The sequence below is a fragment of the Mustela erminea genome, chromosome 13 (genome assembly GCF_009829155.1).
Source record: "Mustela erminea isolate mMusErm1 chromosome 13, mMusErm1.Pri, whole genome shotgun sequence".
Taxonomy (NCBI): domain Eukaryota; kingdom Metazoa; phylum Chordata; class Mammalia; order Carnivora; family Mustelidae; genus Mustela; species Mustela erminea.
Window position 1 is genome coordinate 51,853,386 of NC_045626.1, and position 25,087 is coordinate 51,878,472.

The window sequence follows — 25,087 nt, forward strand, 5'->3', positions numbered from 1 at the left end:
TTGCTTCCTGAAAAATTTTAAAATTGAATTTTTTTTTCATCTTAAATTTATTCTTGGAATCACATTGTAATTTCTTAAAATTAAGTAGGCATAGAAATTTTAAATGTTAACTAAGTGAGGCACCTGGGTGGTGCAGTTGGTTAAGTGTCCAGCTCAAGTCATGATCTCAGGGTCATGGGATCGAGTCCTGCAGCTGGCTCCATGCCCAGCTTGGATTCTGCTTGAGACTTTCTCCCTCCCCCTCTGCTCCTTCTCCCCCATGAGCGGCCACATGCTTATGTACTCACTCGTGCACTCTCTCTCTCTAAAATAAATAAATCTTTTTTAAAAAAATAATTAATTAAATGTTAACTAAGTAAGTAGAAAAGCATGGAAATTGGAATTAAATCGTAACATGTTATTTTCTTATATATAAATACAACATTTCTTTCCTTGCCTACCTTTTATAATGAAGATAGCAGTACTGGCAACGTAAGTCTAAGATAGTTCTTTGTCAATAGAAAACATAAGTCTTAAAATACTACATGTAGGGTTTATGTTTTGTTTTGGCCTTTTTAGTTAGGCGTATTACCACTTAGATCCAAGTTACCACTTCCAAAAGAGATTGAGATAAAAGTAAACATGATCTAAGTTGGTTCCCAATCCATACTTTACTGGAGCCTAAACTATGTAACTAACCTCACCCTATTTCCTAAAATAAGCAAATGTATGTGTCTGAATAAAGCAAATACTACCTCTAAGGAATAGATTTATAATATTAAGATTAAAATTAATGTACCCTAGCACATGTAAAAGATCAATCACCATGCAGGTCCCTAAAAAGAAAACTTACTTTCTGTGCTAATTTTAATCAGCACTCTTTGGAGCATTTGCAATAAAAAGAAATTGGCAAGAAACTTTAGTCTCAATTTTTATTACTACCTGGGAAATAGGTCAAGGAGGTATGATTACTTTTTTTTTTTTTTTAAACAGAGTAACCATACCTTTTACTGCTTCAGCAATGACCCCTGCTGGAGAAGCAGTTAGAAAGCCTTGGATCCTACCCCAGAGAATTCTCCCGTGTTACAATATGTGCCCTTGACTAGATTTATCTGTACCTCATTTTGCAGCCAAATATAACACTTACTAAATATTAAATTTTTTAACATTTATCCTGAAGGTTAAACCAGTAAAAGTTATTCTTGTTATTTTAGCTGTTATTTCAAATGACAATATACAAGAGCAGGACTTTAGAAATTTTAAAGCACTGCTCTATATAAAATATTATTTGAAAATATTTTAAATTAAAGAAGGTTATCAAAGTATACAATTTCGCCAGATTCTGAGCCTCACCTTGTGGATCCAGAAACTCCGTTTGTTAGTAGCAGAGCATTTGACTGTAGAAATTTGATTTTTTTTTATATCTGCAAAATCAAAATTGACCAAGCTTAAAGAAACTGATTCACTGTCACCAAATTCACAAGAAACTGATCTGAAATAGAGTGAAAATATATTAATTTATCATCAATGGTATACCTTTCTAGTTAGAGGAATACTCATACTGCCTATTTAGGGTACCCTTTCCATATCAACCAAGTAATATGGAGGTTGTTTAATTAGCAAAGAATCAGCGCAAAGGGAATTGGTTTGTCTTGAGGGATATTTATTTCATATAGGCTTTGGAAAATTCTAATCAGTCATCCATACCTCCTAACAAAGCACACATCTTCAGTGACCAAATCACCTCGTAATGGCAAAATATAGTGTTTTTTTCTCTTGGATAAATATTAAGAATGCTAATATTCTACTATTTAGATATCTACTAACCATGCCATTCTTTTTAGACTGAAGTTAACAATGTAACTAAAGCCTTCATTCTGATTTTCACAGCTAGACTTAGATTAATTGGACTTTACATCATCATCAATTCATTTAAGTTTTTTATAAGGTTAATTGCATAAAGATGAATGAGCATTTTATGTTGACTTATATTTGTTAATAAGCTTCCTTGTTTGACCTCAAAATTCTGAATGTATGGTTTCTTTATTTTTTACTAAGTATCACCTTTATCCAAATTTAAGTTGTTCTTTATTATTTTCAGTCACATTACAAGTAGCAGACTGAGTAAATCTGTGCAACATAATTAATGATAGATCCTAGGTTTGTGTCTCATTTATAGGAGTTCTTATAACTAAGTATTCCTGACTTTTCTTTTTTTTTTAATTCAAGTTTAAATTTTCACTTAGAAAAATGAAACAAACTAAATAGAGAATAATAGCTTTGTTTTTAAATCTGCTTAACCCAATCAGTTGTTTTTGGACTACACCATAAAATGCTATGAGAGTTTCATGACTGGGGCTGACAGTTTTGAAGAGATGAATGCAGAGTTGCAGTCAAAGCTGAGTAAGTGTTCTCATTCCTAGTGTGCTTGCTATTACTCATGTATTAAACTCTTTTTGTGGAGTTGTAGCTCATTTTACCACACCCATTTTATGTGAACTACTCTAAATGTGTTTGCATGCCTACTAATTTTTGTCTTCATTGTTTCTTTGGTGGAGAGAAGTGATAGTTAAGCAGGAAAGAATTCCAGTTTTGGAGGCAAACCTCTTCCTGGCTACGTGACCTTAACAAATTACTTAACCTGTCTAATGAGGTTTTGCAAGATTAGGTGGCCTTTTATGTTAAGTATCAGACACACTACCAGGAACACAGAAGATAAACAGCAAATGTTATTCCTGTGATATTCCTATGATATTCTTGCTTTATTGTTTGAGAAATTACCAATTAGTGAGAAGTCTTAAGGTCCCTTCAAAATGTGTGACAGGCAGTTAATGAACCATTATATTTCCAATGAAAGAAATTCTTCATTATATTTCCACTCTGTTATAACCTAGGGACATTCAGTATTTCCTAGCTAACTCTAAAGTGATCCAGAGGAATTAATTTAATCTTTTTTCCTTTATTGAAATAGTCTTAAATGTAAAATGGTAGAATGGTGGCTAAAACAGATAAATTTAAGATGTGTAAAACTATTTCTTCAATGAAATCAATCAAAACAGGAGAATATCACCTTGCCACTATCGGCACAAAAGACGTATCTATGTTCCCATTAGACGTATCTTCCTGAAATAACAAGAGTTTCAGCTTGTCAACATAAGAAAGGGAGCAAGGTAAATGATGTTTCATTTTAAAAGAGGAAAATTCATAGTGATCTAATATAAAAAGCATCTAGTGAATTCATTTATTGACACAATATTTATTGTATACCTACAGTGGGCAAGTCACCTTAGGCACTGAGGATACAGTAATGAATAAGAGATAGAAAATCCCTGTCCTAGGAAGTTACCCTACTAGAGATAATAATCAAATTAACAACCATAAATCAAAGGGTGGTAACTCCAAGAACAAAATAAAGCAAGGTAAGAGGGTAGAAAGTGTAGTGAATGGAAAGGTTTGCTATTTTAGAGGGTAGGATATCCTTCACTGGTAGCATTCTGAGCAGAGACCAAAAAGGAAATAAGGGAAAGAGCAATGGTGAAGACCCAGGGGATAAATGTTTCTAGGCAGAATTGAGATCTTACTAAGTTTTGGGGTTTTCTCTCCAGAGGATTTGTTTAATGTAGATGCTTCCAAGCTGGAATCATTAGCAGCAAAAAACAAAGCACTGAATGAACAGATTGCAAGATTGGAACAAGAAAGAGAAAAAGAACCGGTTAGTAAACATGTTTATTTCATGAATAGGTTTATATACGTAGCTGTTTTGGACTCTTAGATCTCCTTCGAGAACACCAGCTATTTCTTTATCCAAAAAAAAAAAAAAATTAACAAAATAAGCTTCTTAAATGTTAGTTTTTTTTTTTACATAGGACAGAACTCTCCATGAAAACATGTTTGGTATCTCTAGAGCTTTGTTTTCCCTTGTGATCTATCAGTCTTGAACTAATGGTGTTCAGAATATGATGAAAGAGTCTTACCTATTTACATAAGTCCAAAAAGATCTTTTGAACAAGATCCCCATGTTTCACACCTCTAGGGAGCACAATTTATAAAAAGCCCTGAGTTCGTGAAAAGGGAATGGCGATAAGTGTGTTTATGTAATGTTACTGTATTCTAAGAGCTTTCTAAAAGCTAGATGATAATATCCAGATACCTAATTTTATTTGGGGTTTTAATATTACTGAATCGCCTAGACTGTTCTGTAAAACATCAGATTTTAAATGTTTCTGCTTATTCATTCTGGCCCTTGACTTTTTGTATCCCAAACTGACTTCCCAAAAAGTACCTCTTCTTAATTAGGTAATAACATAACAGCAAAGTTCCCTTTTAGTTCTTTGGCTCCCTCTAAAAGGGATAGAAACTGCTAATACACCTTTCTCTAAGATGAATTTAAATAATATTGTGTTATTTTCAAGTAAAGGAATGGTTATCAATGAGAATTTTTTTTTTTCTTTTAAAGAATCGTCTGGAGTCATTGAGAAAATTGAAAACTTCCTTACAAGCAGATGTTCAAAAATATCAGGCATACATGAGCAATTTGGAGTCTCATTCAGCCATTCTTGACCAGAAACTGAATGGTCTTGATGAAGAAATCTCTAGAGTAGGTAAGCACAACCAATGCTAAAAGAGGACCTTCAGACTGGAATGGGGACCTGCCTGGGGTTTATCACATACACAGACAACTTTGTCATCCATATCATTTTTTCTTTAATGATGAATGGCTATAGCAGGCCACCAAATTTTCAATGCCTTCTGCATGTATTAGTTTTCTAGGCTGCTATCGAAAAAACCCACAAAATTGGTAGATTAGAACAATAGAAATTTGTTCTAAAGGCCATAAATCCAAAATTTAGCACAGCCAAGCTCCCTCCAAGGACTCTAGGGAAGAATTCATTCCTTGTCTCTTCCAGCTTCTGCTTCCTGATGGTATTCCTGAGCTTTTGGCCATGTCACTCCGATTTCTGCCTTCACCCACACATTGCCTTGTCTCTGTATGTGTGTCTCCTCTTCTGTTTGTGTTTGTTTCTCTCAGCCTCTATCTTTTAAGAACATTTATGATGTCATTTAGGACCCACTGGATAATCCAGGGCATAATAATGAGATGAGGTAATCTCATCTCAAAATATTTAATAATATCTGCAAAAAACCCTTTTCCAAATAAAGAAATATTTACAAATTTAGGATTTCATATGTTTGGGTAACCATTATTCAACCTAATACACCTTCTAACATGTTCTGTTGTCTGATTTTTTAAAGCCAAGAGGGACCTAATCTAAAAACATATGATACCTGATATAAATATATATTCTATTCTGCCTTGTAATTAATAAGCCAGATTCTTAAACCTCTCCTGGCTTCAGTCTGCTATAATTGTCTTATTACTACTACCTCCACTTGGCAACTTAAGCTGATTGAAAAAGTAAGATGGAAAGATGAAAGTACTACAGTTCTTTGGAAGCAAAAGCCCAATTAAAGAAAGTGTGTTTATATCCTGTGAGTTCCTAACCTTGTTTTTCATAAGCACATATCAGTCATAACTGTAAAATTAAAAATACTGTAACACATGGATTGATATTTCTGTACTGCCAGAAGGCAAGCAAAGGGAAGTATTCATAAATCACAGAGCCATTGGATGGCACTTTACAAAATGAATAATCCTATGGACCTATTGTACTATTTTTCTAGGTGTTTGTCCACTTCAGTTTTATTCTTACAGGATTTTACAGACTGTGTCTGTCTCACATAGGATTTGTGTAGATAGTCCTTAGGATATTTGATTTAATGCTTAGTCTATATAATATTAACCATCTGTCAAGTCAAAGATAATAATTATATGGAGTATTTGTTTAAATCAGCTTATTTTTTCCAAATAATTCTGATTACATATATTAGATTTGCTCTAAACCAAGCCTTTAAATAATTTACAGTTGGCCCCTAACATTTGTTCTCCGTGATGACAAGAAACCATAAACTAATTTTTTATCATAACAATATTTGTAAGGCAGGGATGCCTGGATGGGTCATTTAGTTAAGCATCTACCTTCAGCTCAGGTCATGATCCCAGGGTCCCGGAATAGAGTCCCATATCAGCTCCTTGCTCAGCAGGGAACCTGCTTCACCCTCTGCCTGCCGCTTCCTTTGCCTGTGCTCACTCTCGCTCTCTGACAAATAAATAAAATATGTTCGAAAAAAATCTATTTGTAAATCAATACTTTATAATAGTCTGTCTTCCTCATTGGTATTTATCAAGAGAATTTTCATATTCCTACTTTTCTTGTGAGAATTTTTTCCCCATAATTGCAAGCTAAAGAGGTGAAAGAGATACTTTAGCCATCATACTATTCTAGATTGATTTAATTTGGGATAATAATTTTTATAACTTAAACTAAGATGTTTTTATTCTGAGTATTTTAAGTTTCATAATTTTTTTAAAGATTTTATTTATTTATTCGGCAGACAGAGATCACAAGTAGGCAGAGAGGCAGGCAGAGAGAGAGGGGGAAGCAGGCTACCCGCTGAGCAGAGAGCCCAACATGGGGCTTGATCGCAGGACCCTGAGATCATGACCTGAGCCGAAGGCAGAGGCTTTAACCCACTGAGCCACCCAGGCGCCCCTTTCATGATTATTTAAAGTCACTCACGGCCAAGAATCAAAAAGACCTAATTAAACTCTCTGGATATAAATAGATCTAGAGATAGGAAGGAAGAGAGAAAGATAGATGGATGGATGTACATTGTACAAATTCCTGTGATATATAATGTTTTACTTCATCTATTTTTATTTTGAACTCAAATATGGGACTTCACAAGAACAGTGCTACAAATGAGTTATAACAAAGCTAAGATCTTGATCCTGTAAACCCATGGAATGATTGTCTTGGCCCATTTGGTCATGCATATTCTCATCCATCTATTCCAGCCTGCCTAAAAGTACTGTCATATTCTTTATAAGCTGTGAATAACAAAAGGTTGGAAAATACCATTCTATATAATCCCAAATATTTTAAGTTTAATAACGTTTCTTGCCCTTTGCATGATCATTTCCTGTTCGTAAGTATCATTTTGTCTTAGTACAATAATATACTCATTCTTGCTTATAAATTTTGGCAAATAGAAGGGCACTTGGGTGGTGCAGTCATTTAAGCATATGACTCTTGGTTTCAGCACCAGTCATGATTTTGGGGTCCTGGGATCAAGATACGAACCCCATATCAGGCTCTGCTTAGTGTGGAGTCTGCTTGAGATTCTCTCTCTCTCCCTTTGCCCCTCCCACCTGTACTCACACTCTCTCAAATAAATAAATACTTAAAAAAATTTTTTGGTAAGTAGAGCAAGAACTTAACCACTGTAGTTACTTACTATTTGATCAAACTACTGAAAATGCCCATGAATGAGAATAAAGTGATGTATTTAAATATAAATATTTTTATGTTTGTGAAGAATTTGTGGGGTTTTTGATTATTGCTGAGAATCATGCTGGAGTATAAAAATCATTTGAACTGAACATTGGCAGACTGTTCCTTTTAAGTGTAATAATTCTTAATCATTATGTGTGGGGCCATATTTTTTTCATGTAGCACTTTCTGAAAATCATGCAAGCCAATAGGGAAGTAAGTTTCTAACATAAAATTTTAGTTGTATCATCTTTCAGAAATGTTATTAACAAGGTGAGATCAAATAGAATCATCCCCACAAAGAGAAGAGAAAAATACACATGTACATAACTTGGAAATTTAGACATATTAATCAATTCTATTCCATAATGGCATCAGGGTGCATGGCTGGCTCAGTCAGTAGAGCATGCCACTCCTGATCTGGGAGTTGTGAATTTGAGCCCTACATTGGGTGTAGAGACTGAGTTAAAAAATTCTAAATCTGGGGTGCCTGGGTGGCTCAGTGGGTTAAAGCCTCTGCCTTCAGCTCAGGTCATGATTTCAGGGTCCTGGGATTGAGCCCCACATCAGGCTCTCTGCTCAGCAGGGAGCCTGCTTCCTCCTCTCTCTCTGCCTGCTTCTCAGCCTACTTGTGATCTCTGTCTGTCAAATAAATAAATAAATAAAATCTTTTAAAAAAATTTCAATCGGCTTTAACAATGTTTGAAAAATAAATAAATAACGGCCTCAATTTCTTTGTAGGAATTGAAAGAACTTAACAAATTTGTTTTCTTCGATGCAGAACTAGAATGTGAAACAATGAAACAGGAGAATACTCGCCTGCAGAATATTGTCGATAACCAGAAGTACTCAGTTGCAGACATCGAGAGAATAAATCATGAAAGAAATGAATTGCAACAGACCATTAATAAATTAACCAAGGACCTAGAGGCTGAACAACAGCAGTTATGGAATGAAGAGCTAAAATATGCCAGAGGAAAAGAGGCGGTATGTCATCCCATTTCCACAGTGGCAACTTAGAGCTGACATTCATAAAGGTCTACACCTATTAAGAAAAACTGAGTGGGGAGAATAAATTGGCTAAAGAGTTAAAACTTTAGCATTGACATTTTACTAAAACACACTCATCCCTAAAACACACATGTCACTTCCAGTAATACCCCAATTTCTCTCCATCAGATTTAAGGTAGTCTGTATTTTTTAGCAGTGAGCCAAGAAATAAGCAAAAATGTCTCTAAGTCCATGAAAATAATATTCATAAATCACATGCCTTTTATTCTAGAAGAGGATTTGAGTCATCCTTTATTTACCTATTCACCATTCAAACATTTGTTTAACATCTGCTGTGTGCCACTTCCCATGCTAAGCTCAGAAGAATAAAGATATAAAGACAGACTCTCCCCTAAAGAAACTTCCAGTCTAGTCAATATGAGACCATGTGATCAGACCTCTAAAAGATGTTTGCACAGGGTATTGAGGAAACATACAGTATTCTTAATGCAGATGTAGTGTTTGTGGTGTGGGAAGTTGTATGAGGTAAATTTTAGAAAGGTTTCCTTGAAGAGGTAACATCTGGACTGATTTGGGAAGTATAAGTAAGAGTTCTCTTGGCAAGGGTAGGGGAGTCAGCAAACAAGTATATGGGCAAGGTCAGAGAGAAAATAGTGTGTTGTACTCTGGCATCAGAATCTTTTCATATGGCTGGAGCTTAATAGCATGGGATAAGGGCACACCAAAAGAGAAAACTCAAGAGAAAAAGCATACACCAGACAATAATGGTTCTTTTCATATTTGAAAGTTTGGACTTTATCCTGAAAGCTCCAAGAAGCCCTTACAATTTTTAAACATATGACATTTCAGAAAGATCTCATTTTTGGTCATGTGAAAAATGGATTGGAAGAGAGCAAAACAGATAAGGATCTGTGGAAGTAATGCAGTAAGAAGTTATGAGCTAGATTTAGATAGTGCTAGTGGAGATTCAAAGAAGTGGGTGGATTCTGACTGCTTAGGAGGTGCTCTTAGGAGGTAGAGTGAATAAGACCTGATGAAAGAAAAAGGGTGCATTCACCGTGTCTGGCTTGGTGCTTTACTCCAAAATAGAAGAGAAGTGGCCAGTCAGGAATAGGGATGGTATGCTGGACCTGTTATGTCCATGGAGCATCCAAGTGAACATATTTAACAGGCTATTTTTCTTTGAGTCTGAACCTCAGCATAAAATACGAGGGTTTGCAATGTAGATTAAGTAAAAATCAGTATGTATTGTGACTGAAACCACAAGGGTAGATGAATTCACCAAGGAAGAATTCACAGGAGGAAGGGAGCACCAGCATCTTAAAGTGGACAAAGGTTCCTCAAGAGAAACCTAAAAGTAACAGAGGACTAGCCAGAAAGATCACGAGGATAGAAACTGAGAAAGGAAGTCGGGAAGGAATTAGCATTGTCAAATGCAATAAGGGGATTTAAAAGTTTCTGTCAGATTCCTAACAGCAGCCACTAGTGACCTTCACTGGAACCAAATTACTTGACTTCATTTCAGTTTTTTGTTTGTTTCTTTGTTTGTTTAAGATTTTATTTATTTATTTTACAGGCAGAAATCACAAGCAGGCAGAGAGGCAGGCAGAGAGAGGAGGAAGCAGGCTCCCTGCTGAGCAGAGAGGCCAATGCAGGGCTTGATCCCAGAACCCAAGATCATGACCTGAGCCAAAGGCAGAGGCTTTAACCCCTGAGCCACCCAGGCGCCCCTTCACTTCAGTTTTATAGGTAGCACATTATCCTTTTAGCCAACATTGTTGAGAAAGTGTGCATATTGGCCATATGAATTTCTAGATAATTAAAGATTATCCTTATTTTTGTTGGCAATCCCTTAATAAATGTTCTATACTTCTGTTTGCTATACTTCTTGCTACCTATGCAGTCTTTATTACTCTTTAATGTAGCTCTCAGTAGGTATGAACTTTTTCTTAATGATTTAGCGTAATCATGCATGTGACACCAACGTATTCTAAAACAGCAATAAGTTAACAGGTTATCTAGGAACCAAATAAAACTTTCCTATCAAATAATTCCAAAGTGATCTTTTCTGCTATTATACACTATTGCATTCTTAAGAAAAAGTTATTTAAGACTCTTTTTTTAAGAAAAGGTAATAAAATGTGTCTTTCAAAGGGCTTTTTTTTTTAATGGAAAAAATAAACTAGAGAGTTTCAAAATTAACCTTCGAAGTGTTCTACCCTACTATTTTCAGTTATAATGTTTGTTTATTGGTAGGTATAGTACTAAAATATATACCTCACTGAGAAAGATTTAGTCTCGTTTTGCTTCAAAGGTAATGTGGTTTTGTATCATATTAGTGCCGGCACTTTCCTTAGTACATTATTTCTTAAAAATATTTATCACTGTTATTAAAATGAAAAAAGTAATTCAAAGCATCTCTTTTTGCCCAAAGGGACAATATTGGTTTTTCATCCTGGTTGCCTTATAAAGTATATTATAGGCATAATACAAATAGTTTCTTAGTCAGGTTTTAACTCTTTTATATTTTTAAAAATCTGTAGTTTGCACACCTACATATGTAATTTTTCATCTGGAAAGAACAGTTCAGTATGAGCAGTAAACATTGCCTCTTTTTTTTAAATCCCTGTTTCACCATACTTTTGCTTTGCCTTGACTATCTTTACTCCCTCATCCTACCCTCTAGATAACCTCTGTCGCTGTGTATTAAGGGGAAACATAGACATTTATAAGAACTAGGCTGTAGTGGTGATCCCAAAAGTCTTTGAACCTAGAATTTGGTAAACCTGTATTTTAACCCTGGATTTTCCATCATGTACCTGTTTGAACTCAGCATGTTATCTCACCTCTCATAGTCTCAGTTTCCTTATTAATAAAGTAAGGTATGGTTAAACTACATCAGTGAATCTGAAATAAGCTCCTTCAACAAACATTAATATATTTTATTTCTCAAGCACTGTGTGAGAATAGGGAAGTTATGAATCTCTGGACAAGATGAACTCTTGAGTTTGACTAGCTAAAATTAGCTGTATAAATGCTGTTTTTTATTTTGGAGGATCACGCAAAAGAAGAAAATTATGTGGGAAATAGGTAAGCAGTGATCTGATTAGAGCAGAGTAAGCCATGCACAGTGAGAAGAAAACTTTAGGGTACTAGATGAGAGAGAGATTAAAAAATGATAGCAGAATGCAAAAATTTAATATGAACATTTGATCCGTCATCTTTTTTTCTGAATTAATTTTTATTCCACATGCCACCTCCGGCTAGTGTAGCTTTTTGGATCTCTATGTTAAGATAACCATTGAACCAACATCTGCTCATCAGGAAAATGTGTGATTGGCTTTCACTCTCTGAGTTGCGTGTGGGAAGAATAAATGTGCCACACATTTGCTCTCCCTGCAGTAAGTGCATGGGCTTGTGAAAACTGTTTTCATTCAGATAAATAAACTGCTAGTGAAGAACAGAAGCAACTACCTATAAAACCATTTAGTACAAGGACAAACAGAGCTTACACATTTTAATAATCCCTAGAGAGCTACTATCTTAGAAATTAGAGTAGTTGAAATTATTTCCTGATTCATTAGTAAGAAATCTTAAATGTGGGGCACCTCGTTAACTCATCTGAAGATCTTGCAACTCTTGATCTTGGGGTCATGAGTTTGAGCCCACTTTGGGTGTAGAAATTACTTAAATGAATAAATAAATAACTTTTAAAAATCTTAAGTGTAATATATATATATATTAATATATAAGTAGCCTTGCTTTTGAGAGCTGATAAATTTTTGGAAATTACAAATTGAGTTTCAGTGGGTGCTCTTCCCCCATTGCATTCTTTCACTCAAAGTCTTCAGTTTTGTAGATAGGTAACAACAGTGAGAAAATGAAATGGAGGAAGCAGTATGAAAATAAATTGTCTAGACTCTGCAAATTCATTTATTTAATCAAATATTGGGTACCTCCTAAATGCCAAACACTGTTCTGAGTCCTGCAGGGACTACTTTCATGGAGCTTACAATGAAAATAAATAAATACATCAGGTATTAGTAAGTGCTATGAATAAAAGTAAAGAGGATTGAGAAATATAGAGCAAAAGCCTTTCTGATGATGTAATTTGAACAGAGCCCTGAACGAAGGGAAGGAGACCAGGAAATATGGGATTGTTATTAAAATATTTTTGTTAAAATGACATTTGTGACTTCTATGATTGCATTTCACTTATTTTGGAGAAATGAAATGTTTTATTTTGTACATTGATGATACCAAGGTTTGTTTGGTTTCATAATTTCTCTGACAGTTAAAGTAAATTTTAATTAATACCTAAATATGGATTCTCGTTCCAAACTATCCAGTAAGTGAAAGAAGAGTAGTATATTGCTTACTAATTAATTACAATTTTTAAATTACACAGATTTTGTGTGAATAAAATCTTTCATTCTTTGCATTTTAAAACTGCCACCCTTACTACTAAAATAAACCAAATTACTAAACTACAAAAAATACTGTAATTTTTATGTATAATTGCAGAAATGCCAATTGAAAACCATATGGAAAGGGACTGTTTTGTTTACTTTAACATTCCTTTTTGTGTTCTCTTCCTACAGATTGAAACACAATTATCAGAGTATCACAAGTTGGCCAGAAAATTAAAACTTATCCCTAAGGGTGCTGAAAATTCCAAAGGTTATGACTTTGAAATTAAGTTTAATCCTGAAGCTGGTGCCAACTGCCTTGTCAAATACAGAGCTCAAGTTTACGTAAGTACTATAAGTAGTTCAAAAGATTTTTAAATGATATGACTAATGTCTTGTTCATTTATTATAAGTAAGAGTTTAAACTTCAGCATCTTCATAAATGAGGACTGAACACAGGAATAAAACACTGAAACTTTTAATCCTCCTTTGTTTTGGTATTTAAAAGTCTTTATTATACCATCCTCTTTGAATTATAAAGACTTTTCTTCCTCTCTACCTACTTTATTTACTCAACTAGAAACCAATAACCAATAGAAACTTCGATTATATTTAATATAGACATCAGAATTGTAAAGAGAAAAATTACCTGACCCTTGCTCTTAAGTAAATAAATAATTATTATATATGTGCTTTATTAGAAATGCTCACAAGTTATGGTGTTGAGATTAATTCTTGCCAGAACTGGGGGGAAGAAAAGTGTCCCCAGAGATGGTGAACCTGGAATGAAATCTTGAAAGAGGAGGTATTTATTGGGATGGTCTGTGGAAAGAGCTTCAGGCATAAGGACACTCATGAAGTCATGTGTGAAAGCATAAATATAACAGGGGATTAAGTAACACCAGTCAATAATGAAAAATCTGCACCTAATTTTTAAATATAGCCAAGGATATAATTTATGGAAGAAAATTTTTAAATCTTTCTATTGCATCTTCTGAATTATTCACAGATTTTAGTATTTTAGTGGCCCCACAAAAATGACACTTTTCAAAATACTTAGTTTTTTAATAAAGAATGTCAGAGTCTAAAGGTATGCATTTTTCCCTTGACAGTCATTCATGCATTCAGTAAATTATTGATTAAATACATAGTATGCCCCCACCAGCTAGGTGCTGGAAATGAAATACCCAGAAAGATACAATTCCTGCATTTCCAGAGATCACAGTTTACTGGTGAACAGACTTTGATTAAATAAAGCTAGACTCATTTTCAATAGAAAAAATCCATCCGGTAAACATACGGTCTTTTACTGAATTGTTTCTCAAGCAATAGCTAGGTAGGCAGGTAGACAGGCTGGCAGCCAGATAGTTTACACACCACTATTTTGAGTAATTTGACACTGATGCAAGAAAATAATTACTTGCTTCAAATCAGTGTAGAAAGGATTACCCAATACAAAAAGAACTCACATTCTAAGAAAAGAGGAAAGGTTTTACTATGGTCTCTGGGAAGAGTTTTACATAATAATAGAACAATAAAAGTAGAAATAGCATCCAGAAGGTGCAACCCCAACTGTTACAAATAGTATTTGGAGAAAAGAAAAAAGAGGCATTGCATCAGGGCGCCTGGGTGGCTCAGTAGGTTAAGGCCTCTGCCTTCGATTCAGGTCATGATCCCAGGGTCCTGGGATCGAGCCCCACATCGGGCTCTCTGCTCAGCGGGGAGCCTGCTTCCCCTCTCTTTCTCTGCCTGCCTCTCTGCCTACAGACAGATATCTGTCTGTCAAATAAATAATAAAATCTTTTAAAAAAAAAAAGGCATTGCATCTTGCAAAAAAGAGTGCCAAAATTAAAAACAGTAATTTCAGAAGACCTACTAAAAAAGGTAGTAACCACAGGGTTTCCTTTTGGTGTTGAAGATGGTTTGGAATGAGACGTGGTGTTTATACAACACTGATGTACTAAATGCAACACTGAATGTACTAACTGCCATTTAATTGTATGCTTTAAAAGGGGTAGTTTTATATTAAATTCATTTTAAATTATTTCAATTCAATCATTTTAAAGTGTGAGTTTGATGTCAATAAAAAAATAATAATGGAAACAAATGAGGTACTGTGTTGAAAGAAAATTAGTAGAATAGATGATAAGCATAAGAAATAGAAGCAATGAGAGCTTCAGGGTTGGTGAACACATGGAAATGCAGGGCTCACCCAGAGGGTATGGAAGCTTTGTCCCCCTTCCAAAGTACCTTGCCTTATGCGTCTTTTCCATCTGGCTGTTTCTAACTTCCATCATTCTTAAATAAACTGGTAAACATTTGCCTATGCTGGATACCCACCTTGCTTTATTCACGGAAAAACTCTGCAGTAGTATGTCGAGGAGTCCGTGGTTCTTTTTGCAGTCTCTGAGTCTTCATTGTGTAGCTTATTCAACCAGTCATTCGCTGCTGGTGGACATATGCTATGTTTCAAGTCTTGCTATTCTAGCAGAATTCCAATGAATAGCAGAAAGAAGAAATACAAGCAGATAATTTTAAGATTAAACAGTTGAAAAGGATTAAAGAGAAAAATATAAATTGTTTTCAGAAAAGACACTGCATTAAAATAAGTGTATTTATAAAATATTTGAATAGCAGTGAATCCCCAGAATCCATAAGCAAATCTAAAATTTTGCGAGTATTCAAAACCAAAAGCAAGTTGCATTCTATAGTTACAGAAATTACATTGAAAATTGGTTTTATCGTCACTCCTGGGTGACTCACTAGGTTGAACATCATCTTGGTTTCTATTTAGGTCATAATCTCAGAGTCCAAAGATCAAGCCCGGAGTCAGGCTTCTTGCTCCGTAGGGAGTCTACTTGAGATTCTCTCCCTCTTCCTTTGCCCCACCCCTGCATGCCTCTGTCTGCCTCTCTCTCTTTTTCTCTCTCTCTCTTTCATAAATAAATCTTTAAAGAAAAAAATTACTTTTATTGTCTTATTTATGGTGTATTAATTTAGTGTGAAAACTAAATGGCTTCACTTTTTTTTCTCCAAAAGTGGCTCCTTCTATCACAATACGTAGATGCCTCATGAGAGCTTTTGTACTTAGATATATCATATGTAACCCATATTCCTATGTATTTTATAGGTACCACTCAAGGAACTCTTGAACCAAACTGAAGAAGAAATTAATAAAGCTCTAAATAAAAAAATGGGGTTAGAGGATACTTTAGAACAGGTAAGTAACAGAATGTAGTTTTTAAAAGCAAAAATAAGATTTTTAACTCTTAGAGATGGTTTGTAGTTTCTAAGGAATGAATTTGTAGCTTTAAGGAATGAATTTTTAAGATATTATGTAAAAGGAGAATTGAGTATGCCCTTGACTTAGAAACATTTTAGGTAACTTTTAAAATAACTTAAACATCCTTGGCTATACATAAAATAAAACTTTTAAAATAACTTAAATATCCTTGGCTATAAATGTCATTGATGATGAAATAATAAAATACTGAGTAAATTATCCTTGATTTTAAATGAATAATTGCCTGGGCGTCTGGGTGGCTCAGTCATTAAGTGTCTGCCTTCAGGTCAGGTCATGATCCCAGTGTCCTGGGATGGAGCCCTGCATTGGGCTCCCTGCTCAGCAGGAAGCCTGCTTTTCCCTCTCCCACTCCCCCTTATGTTCCTTCTCTTGCTGTGTGTGCTTCTGCCAAATAAGTAAATACAATCTTTAATAAAAATAAAAATAAGTGGAGAATTATCTCCTTCAACTTCAGATAATTTAATATCCCTTTTTCTTTTTAAGTTTTATATATATTTAAGTAAATCTCTAAACCCAACATGGGGCTCAGACTTAAAACCCTGCTATCAAGATTGCATGCCCTTTGGATTGAGCCAGCCAGGTGCCCCTTAATATCTCTTTATACTATAAGGAATTTGAGATGGCTACCTTAAAAGTAGATATGTATCACTTGGGGCTTGAGGCAAAGTAGCTATAATAAATTAAGAGATTTCTATTAACCACATTTTTCATTCTGCACTATGAAATTCAGGGGAACTCAAATGCCAGTAGAAGTCTACTTCCAAAAATAGGTTTCATAAAATTCCTTCTTCTAAGATACTTGAAATATAATATAATATATATAAATATAATATAAATATATAAATATAAAAATAATATAACCAAAAGATAACACTACTATTGATTCAGTAACCTTTAAGTATTGTTAAAGTTGATTAAGAAGCTATTTCTCAACTGCACACAAAAGGTATTGTTTATATGACACCAAACAACTGAAGGAAAACTCTAGTTCAGCTCTTCAGCTAGTACTGTGGCATCTCAAGGTACAAAATCCTGTCTTTGCTCAGAATAGAAATTTGTTTTTCTCATCTGGAAATAAAACCTATGCATTTCACAAATTATGCAAGTAACCCACATTTTTTTCAAGTTAACAAATTCTATCAAAACTTACTTTGTATTAGAAAGAATCCCCACTCAAAAAAATATAGCAGACTTTTTAACATTAGATAAGTGGGCCTTTTCATGATACTATTGTTATTATAATTTGGGGTTTCTATAACATCACACAATGGAAAGAAGATAAGGAACTAGGACTACTTAAACAGGTACTCTGCAGGTGTGTGGGTTATTTAAGATGACATCTTCACTTAAGTTCCTTCAGTTTGATTTCTCTCTTTCGTTGGAATGGGCACTAAACCTGCAGACTTTCAAACTGACTTGAAACTTTTTAAAAGCCGTAGGCAGGAAAACTTGGAAGGGACGCCCAGGGAGTTCTAAAATGCCTACTATAGGTGGGGCACCTGGGTGGCTCTGTTGGTTAATCCTTGACTCTTGATTTCAGCTCAGGTCATGATCTCAGGGTCCTGGGGTCAGGACTGCACCATGTCCAGTGGGGAGTCTGCTTGAGATTCTCTCTCTGCCCACTGCCCTCCATGCTCACACTCTCTCTGGCTCTCTGAAATTAATAAAACTTTTTTTTTTTAATGCCTACTATATAGTATAGGCTATACTATAGTATAGGCTGTAGATAAATATAAAAAGTTTGAATGAAGTATAAACTCCCATTTGGAGGAAAAGACTGACCTGTAGTTACACTAATCAGGTTCCCATTTTTCAAAACCCTTTTGGTCATAGAAAAGTGACTTGTGGGGAAGCACTTGAAATTGTTAAGAAGTTAAACCAAAGTATTACAGTAGCAATAGAAGGAAGGGTACAGATTTAGGAAATGTTGAGGTAGACCTCAGGCAATTTTTGGCAGACTGTAAAAGCTGGGAGGGAAAGAGGTACCAACAGTAACTTCCATTTTTTCCAATGAGGGCAACCTTGGGGAGGAAAAATGAGTGCAACTAATCGGCCCTGTACTGGTGATATTGAGCTTGCCTCTGCAGAACACAGACATCCAAAAGGAAGCCAGAGTAATAGATTCAGAACATGGGGAGAGATTAGGTCTGAAAATACAGATTTCAAGAGTCTTCACCATATAGGTGGTTCTTAAACCCAAATGTGGATGATATTTCTGAGACTATGTAGAAGAAAGTGGCAGAGGATCATATCTTGAGAAACAACACTACTTAAGAGATAGACAAAGGAAGGAGATTCTGGGAAAAACTCTTAGAAGAGGACAAGGGTCACCTGGATAGCTCAGTTGATTAAGTGACTGCCTTCAGCTCAGGGAGCCCTGGACTCCCAGGATCAGGTCTCCCATCAGACTCACTGCTCAGCAGGGAGTCTGCTTCTCCCTCTGACCCTACCCCTTCTCATGCTCTCTATCTCAAATAAATAAAAAGGGACCAACAGTCACCTTTTTAAAAGTGGCTTCCTCAGTGATCTTACATAACTGATTTTCATCGTCCCCAGAATTGCTAGTCCAGGTGCAGCAGGTAATGTTGACCTCAACACAAGTACCTCCCTGCTTGGCTAAAAGATAATCAAGGGCTATCCTATTACCAAGAACAACTTTGGCCAGAGTCAAAGTAAGCTAATTTTGAGTCATGAATGCCTTTGAGTCATGTAAATCCCTTCTGCCTTGACAATTTAAATTTAGGGAGGTGACCAGTGAGGTATCTCAGTTTGTGGATAGTTAGAGGCACAATTAAATAACCTAAGAAGCATTGCTCAATTGTATATTAGCCATTCAGGCGTTCATAGGCCCAGCCAGAATAATAACCACCACAGACAAAGAAAAACCCTGTTGGGGCCCAGATCATTCCTGTAAGGCTGTCCCATTAATGGATTAAATCACAGGGATTGCTGCATTCACCCGTACAAACCAGGGGTCAGTTAGGTTTTCTCCTAACCTGAAATTAAAAGTTGTTCCAAATACCAGAGAAAAACCTTCCTTAGCAGTGGCCTAGGAAATACAGATGATGGCTTTATCTTTCCAGGCCAATGCCAAAGTAAAGAAAGAGAAGAATAGAGGGTGTCATGTTTAGATAAGGTCTGAAGTCCTGATCCAGCACCTTGGGAGGAAATAATCTATCTTACTGTCCGCTCGTTCTCTTCTTAGTTAATCTTAATTTGCTTTAGAGGTCTCCATCATTTGCACAGGACCAATGTCAGGCAGAACCTTCTTCAGCTGTGAGACGCTATGTCTAGGGTTCAGGTCCCTGAAGTTTTCCTGCCGTCAGGGTGGTAAGGAGGTAGTAATAGTCTCTTTCAAGGGAAGATTCAAGGCAGTCTTTGTTCTTAGTAATTCCAAATCAGAAGTCAGAGGAGATAATTGGAAACATTAATTTGGAAAGTCATAGTCAGATGTGTGAGGAAATTAGAATAATCCAAGACCTAGTCTGATTTATAGGTATATAACAAAACCTCAAAGGTAACAGGATTATAATTTAATATCTACAAAGGTTCAAACCTAATTTTTCTCTCTGAAATTACACTCATATTTACTGAAGATAACCACGGTAAAAGTAATTTATTTGCATTAAACTTGGTCTCATTATTTACATAAGAATAGCAAGAAAAGCAATTGACCAAAAAATCTCTTTTTAAAATTGCTTTACTGGAGACTTGTAAGAATGGTGCACAAATCAAGCCTCATATGGGGCTGCCTGCTCAGCAAGGAGTTGTCTTCTCCCTCTGACCCTACCTCCTCACACACACGTGCACTTGTGTTCTCTCTCCTCTCTCAAATAAATAAGTAAATAAGTAAAATCTTTTTTTAAAAAAAGACCAAAAAAACCCTCTTTTTCTTAATTAAATTCATTCCAATCTTACAACCTTGACCACACATAGAATGTCTTTCCCTTATTATTTCTACCAGTTTTAATTATACATATTAAAATTTCTACCATTAGAAACTTTTAATTTCCAGTGAAATCTAAGAAGTAAGAACTTAAAAACCATCTTTTACATTACCATTCTGTAGATTAGCAGACTAATAATACTTCTTTATGATTTCTAGAAACGTGTTTTCTCACAGAAAATTTGTCAGGGTCATGACACATGTTTATTAGTAAGTCCACATATCTTTAGTTCCTGTGTAAAAGGAATTAAAAAGTAGATAAACCAATATTCAGTAACTAATGTGTTAGTATTTTATCTTATTTGGAAATGATCTGAATAGTGAATGAATTTAACTTTACTGATCATTTAACTTAACCTAGCAAAACTTTAAGTTTCCAGGCTACCAAAAAGACTTGGGGAAACTATTTAAAAGTTCACCTAAAAACTTTTTATCTTTTTATATCCCTTTAATTTACTTGTTCTTTCCTGTGTTTCGATTACCAACCAAAATTTCATTAGACATTAGACAAAGTCAGTCATCATCCCAAGATAATTTTTCTTGCTGACAAATTTTGTAAAGAGATAACATAAACTGATTTGATCGATAAACCCAGGTGGAATAAGACTTGTATGTATGCATTTTATTCAATGTTTATAACTTGAAAGAAAAGTTTATTTTACTTAAATCAAACAAACTTAAGTTAAACTTAATAATGAATATTTTCTTAGGTGTTATGAATTCAGAAAGCATTTGGGTTAGTTTCCATTGTTTTTTTTTGTTTTTTGGGGTTATTTTTACTTTTTATGAATAGCGAATTTATAATAGAGCTTTTTTACAAACTAATTTTAGAGGTAGAAAAATACCACACACCTTTAATGCACTTATAATAGACACACATAAACATATAACAGATATAAACAGAGACCTTCTGGCCTGTTTTACTAGTTAAAAAGAATTTGTATCTAAGTTGTTTATTTGGTAGATAGAGTAATTTAAGGCTACTTGAGTGGATGGCTTAAACTAAGTTTTAAATGATGTTTTCTTTTTTCATTTTTTTCCTGGTAAGAATTATCCCTGAAGTTGTACTTTAACATTTACATTTCAAAGACACAGGAAAGAATACAAGTTACAAGACTTTTAAAATAAATAGGGATTGTTTGGGGACTGGTAAAAAGAAACAGATGAACTTTGAAATGCTTCTAGAGTTGCATTTTCTAGTTTTGTAAAGAAGTGAATAAATCTGAAGATCTAATTGACTTTGTTCAACAATTCATGAGTCAGGCAGCATCCCATTTAGCAAATAGAAGAGAGCTCCAAATGATTGCAGAAGGGGAAAGAGACTAGAAGCACCAGTTAGGAAGCCTAATAGTATCCTGAATGATACATGGTAAAAAACTTAAACCAGGGCTATTGCAATAAGGATGTAAAAGAGATATTTAAAGATTGAAACAATGTAATTTAGTGGTCCATTTGGATGTGAGCCTCGCAGGGCTCAATCCCAATCTGAGATCATGACCTGAGCTGAAATCAAAAGTCAAGACGCTTAACTGACTGAGCTACCCAGGTGCCCCTGAAGATTTTTAAGTCAGGGCATAACACCCTTGTATTACAGTAAGCCCCATAATGTATGAAGGCTAGTTTAGAAGTACATGAAACTAGAGGCATACATTTCAGAGACCTAACACTATCCCAAGTGATAAATGGTAAAGACTCAATCCAAGGCTATTTCAGTGAGGGTGGAAAAAAGATTTAAAGATGGGAACAATGTAATTTACTGGTCCATTTGGATGTAAAGGTTACAGAAGAAAGGAATTAAGAATGTTCAGATGTCTAGCTTTGGTATATGATGTTAAAGAAAAAAAAATATTTATGACACTTGTTAAAGGAAGTAAGGTGGACTTCATTCAAGGGGGACCATTACAAAGAGGTTTTATAGTAGGTGAGAGAGATCAGGCTCAACTCCAAATACAACAACAACAAAAAGGGAATTGTAACCAAGGAGAGTAGAATGCAGATCAGTGGTTAAAGAATTACTGAGAAGAAACTCTAGGGGTAAGGGACGATACTGTCTAAACCATCCTAATAGGGGTAAGGGATGATACTATCTAAACCAGCCTAATAGTGTTCTTGCTGAAAGCAGGCCAACGTGATCAGACACCAGCTGAAGGATGTTGAAGGGACTTGATTAGATATTGAGGTTAAGGATTCTAATTAAACTGTCTTAAGCATGATTCTTGCTAAAATTGGACAAAGACAAACACAGAAGCCAAAGGAAAACTCTCTTTCAGAAGAGCTGAGTAGATCTTTTGGTGGTGATATTCTAGATCCTTGATAAAGAATACAAGAGAAGGTTGTAGAAAAAAGAATTTCAGTCTGGGATATACTGAGTTTCAGATGTCTAGAACATCAGAGTGGAGACTGTCCTGTAGGCAGTTGGACTGTGTACATAGATATAAATATGTATTATTTAGCATGCATTTAATTAAAGCCAAGAAATTTCCCAGTTGTGAAAATGAAAGAGCAAGCTCTCCCAAATGAGCAGATGAGAATACAGCCAAGATCAGAATCCTGGGAGAACATTCACTTCCAAAGTACAAACAGAGAAAGAGAAATCCATAAGGAAGAGTTAGAAGGACCTCCCAAGACTTAAAGAGAAAACCAGGAGCGTCTATGGTCATAGAAACCAAGAAAGGGGATTTCAGAAGAAAGTGATCGACTAAATATGTTACTCAGATATAAATCATGAAAGATGTTCTTTGACTTTAGCAAACAATTTGTTAATGATGATCTTTGCAAAGGCAACTTCATGAAGCAGAGGAGCCAGAAAGCTTATTGCTGTGGATTTAAATTTGAATGGTAGTAGCAGAAGATACTACAGTATTAATAGTCTACTTTCTATGGAATGCTACAATTAGATCATCACAAAATTTGAGTCTAAGGAGACAAAATGGAACAGTAGTTAGAAAGTGGTGTATGGGAAAGATTTTCATTTTGCAGGGGGTGAGGGAGCAGTTGTTTGAGTTTAAAGGTGAAAGAATTAGTTTAAGGAAAAGAGTTTAAAAAATTAGTTTAAAAAATGAAGTTTAAAAAATTAGGAGTGAAAGGTATTGATGGATTTGAACATAGTTCATGAAGAAATACCAAGGCTTGGGGTCTAGAGAAGAGGTAAAGGGGTTCTCTTCATGAGGAAAATGGGTATCATGCATCCTGAAACTGACAGAAGGAAGAAGGGTCTCGTAAGAAATATTTTGGTTGTTGGGAGACAGGAAGTGATGGAAATCCAATCTAGTGGCTTCTGTCTTCTCAATGACAGAAGAAAAAAAATTTCTAACTAAAGTAACTAATGATATCTTCTCTGCTTATAAACTGTTGGACAGTTGTTTACTGAATGAATGAATGAATGAAATACTGAAGGAAGTATACCAAATATTAATAACAGTTCTTTGAGATTATAGAATTATTAGTAATTTTTATTTTCCTTAATTTTTCCCTTATTTACTACAGTGGAAATGTATATTTCTGTAATAAGGTTGGGGGAGGGGTGGGAATGTTTAATTGATGAAATTTTAGCAAAGCTCACATGAAAGTTAGAAGCTGCTCAGAGATTAAGTAAACATGATTTTGACAAACATGACTTCCTAGTGGAAGTTCTGATTATTTGGCTATGCAATGGTCTTACTGCAGATAAATTTAATGAAACAACTGGTTTAATTCAGCACTTTTCTTCAGAAATAACATATCTTTATTTTTTTTTTAAGATTTTATTTATTTATTTGACAGACAGAGATCACAAGTAGGCAGAGAGGCAGGCAAAGAGAGAGGGGAAAGCAGGCTCCCTGCTGAGCAGAGAGCCTGATGCGGGGCTGGATCCCAGGACCCTGGGATCATGACCTGAGCTGAAGGCAGAGGCTTTAACCCACTGAGCCACCCAGGCGCCCCAGAAATAACATATCTTTAAACGGGAAGTTTATAGTGTAGGTGTCAAGGGCGAATCACCCCAAGATGTGCCACTTTGGCATGCAGCTTATTCAGAACTGAAAGTATTCAATACCCAAGAGACTGGAAGAAACTTTGATCTCCACCTACCCCCTAATTGCCTAAAGGAATTAAAGGTGCTCCTCCCAGAAGGGAGGTATCACCATAGATAACTACAGTATAATATAAACTAAGGGATGGTAGACAGTGAGGAACTTAGCAAAGTCTCTTTCTTAAAATTCCTCTCTATGTCCCATTTGTGTCTGTGTGGCCTAGAAAACATTTGTTTACCAAACATTAACTCTTCCATCTTCCTATGAATTGCTTTCCTTTTCTTGAAATCCCAGACCCCTACCCCCTTATCTTTAGCTTACGATGACAAATATACTTCCTTTTGCTTGTCTTTAGAATCTCATGTCTTTGCGCATTCCCCATACATACAAAATTAAATTTGGTTTTCTCCTGTTAATCATTCTTATGTCAGTTAAATTCTTAAACCAGCCAAAAGAACCTTAAGGGTAGAGAAAATTTTTTCCTGCTTGAATAGCTTCAGTAACTTTAGTCTTGTGGGGGCGGGGAGAAGGCAGAGGAAGGGGAGAGAGAGAATCTTAAGCAGGCTCCATGCCCAGCATAGAGCCCAACACAGGCTTGATCCCATGACCCTGAGATCGTGACCTGAGCCAAGATCAAGCGTCAGACACTTAATCAGCTGAGCTGATTGGAGTTAGAACATCGAGGTTGGGGGCGCCTGGGTGGCTCAGCGGGTTAAAGCCTCTGCCTTCGGCCCAAGTCATGATCCCAGGGTCCTGGGATCGAGCCCCGCATCGGGCTCTCTGCTCAGTGCAGAGCCTGCTTCTCTCTCTCTCTCTCTCTCTCTCTGCCTGCCTCTCTGCCTACTTGTGTTCTCTGTCAAATAAATAAATAAAATCTTTTAAAAAAAAAAAAAAAAAGAACATCTAGGTTGCAGTTGTGGGCATATGCTCTCTGTATGATCCTACGTGAATAGCATTCATTCTAGCCAACTCTTCTCATTTGTAAAATAGAAAAGGAATATTCTTTATAAAGAGACTTTTGATAATTGAATGAGAAG

General features: G+C 35.4%; 1 protein-coding gene and 1 long non-coding RNA gene across 4 annotated transcripts in view; one reads left to right on the forward strand and one right to left on the reverse strand.

Annotated features, from left to right (window-relative positions):
* NDC80 (NDC80 kinetochore complex component) overlaps positions 1-25,087 on the forward strand; it is a 66,593-nt gene that overhangs the window by 14,335 nt on the left and 27,171 nt on the right. For all 3 annotated transcript variants that reach the window (XM_032310604.1, XM_032310603.1, XM_032310605.1), the window contains exons 8-13: positions 2,289-2,382; positions 3,585-3,691; positions 4,436-4,580; positions 8,152-8,357; positions 12,983-13,135; positions 15,921-16,010. In XM_032310604.1, the coding sequence (XP_032166495.1) occupies positions 2,289-2,382; positions 3,585-3,691; positions 4,436-4,580; positions 8,152-8,357; positions 12,983-13,135; positions 15,921-16,010 (795 nt within the window). The remainder of the gene's footprint in view (positions 1-2,288; positions 2,383-3,584; positions 3,692-4,435; positions 4,581-8,151; positions 8,358-12,982; positions 13,136-15,920; positions 16,011-25,087) is intronic.
* On the reverse strand, positions 1,341-17,292 carry LOC116571991. The gene is made up of 3 exons (XR_004278072.1): positions 17,245-17,292; positions 15,131-15,274; positions 1,341-1,471 (listed from the first exon to the last, which is right to left on the reverse strand). It is a non-coding gene; the product is annotated as an uncharacterized LOC116571991 (long non-coding RNA).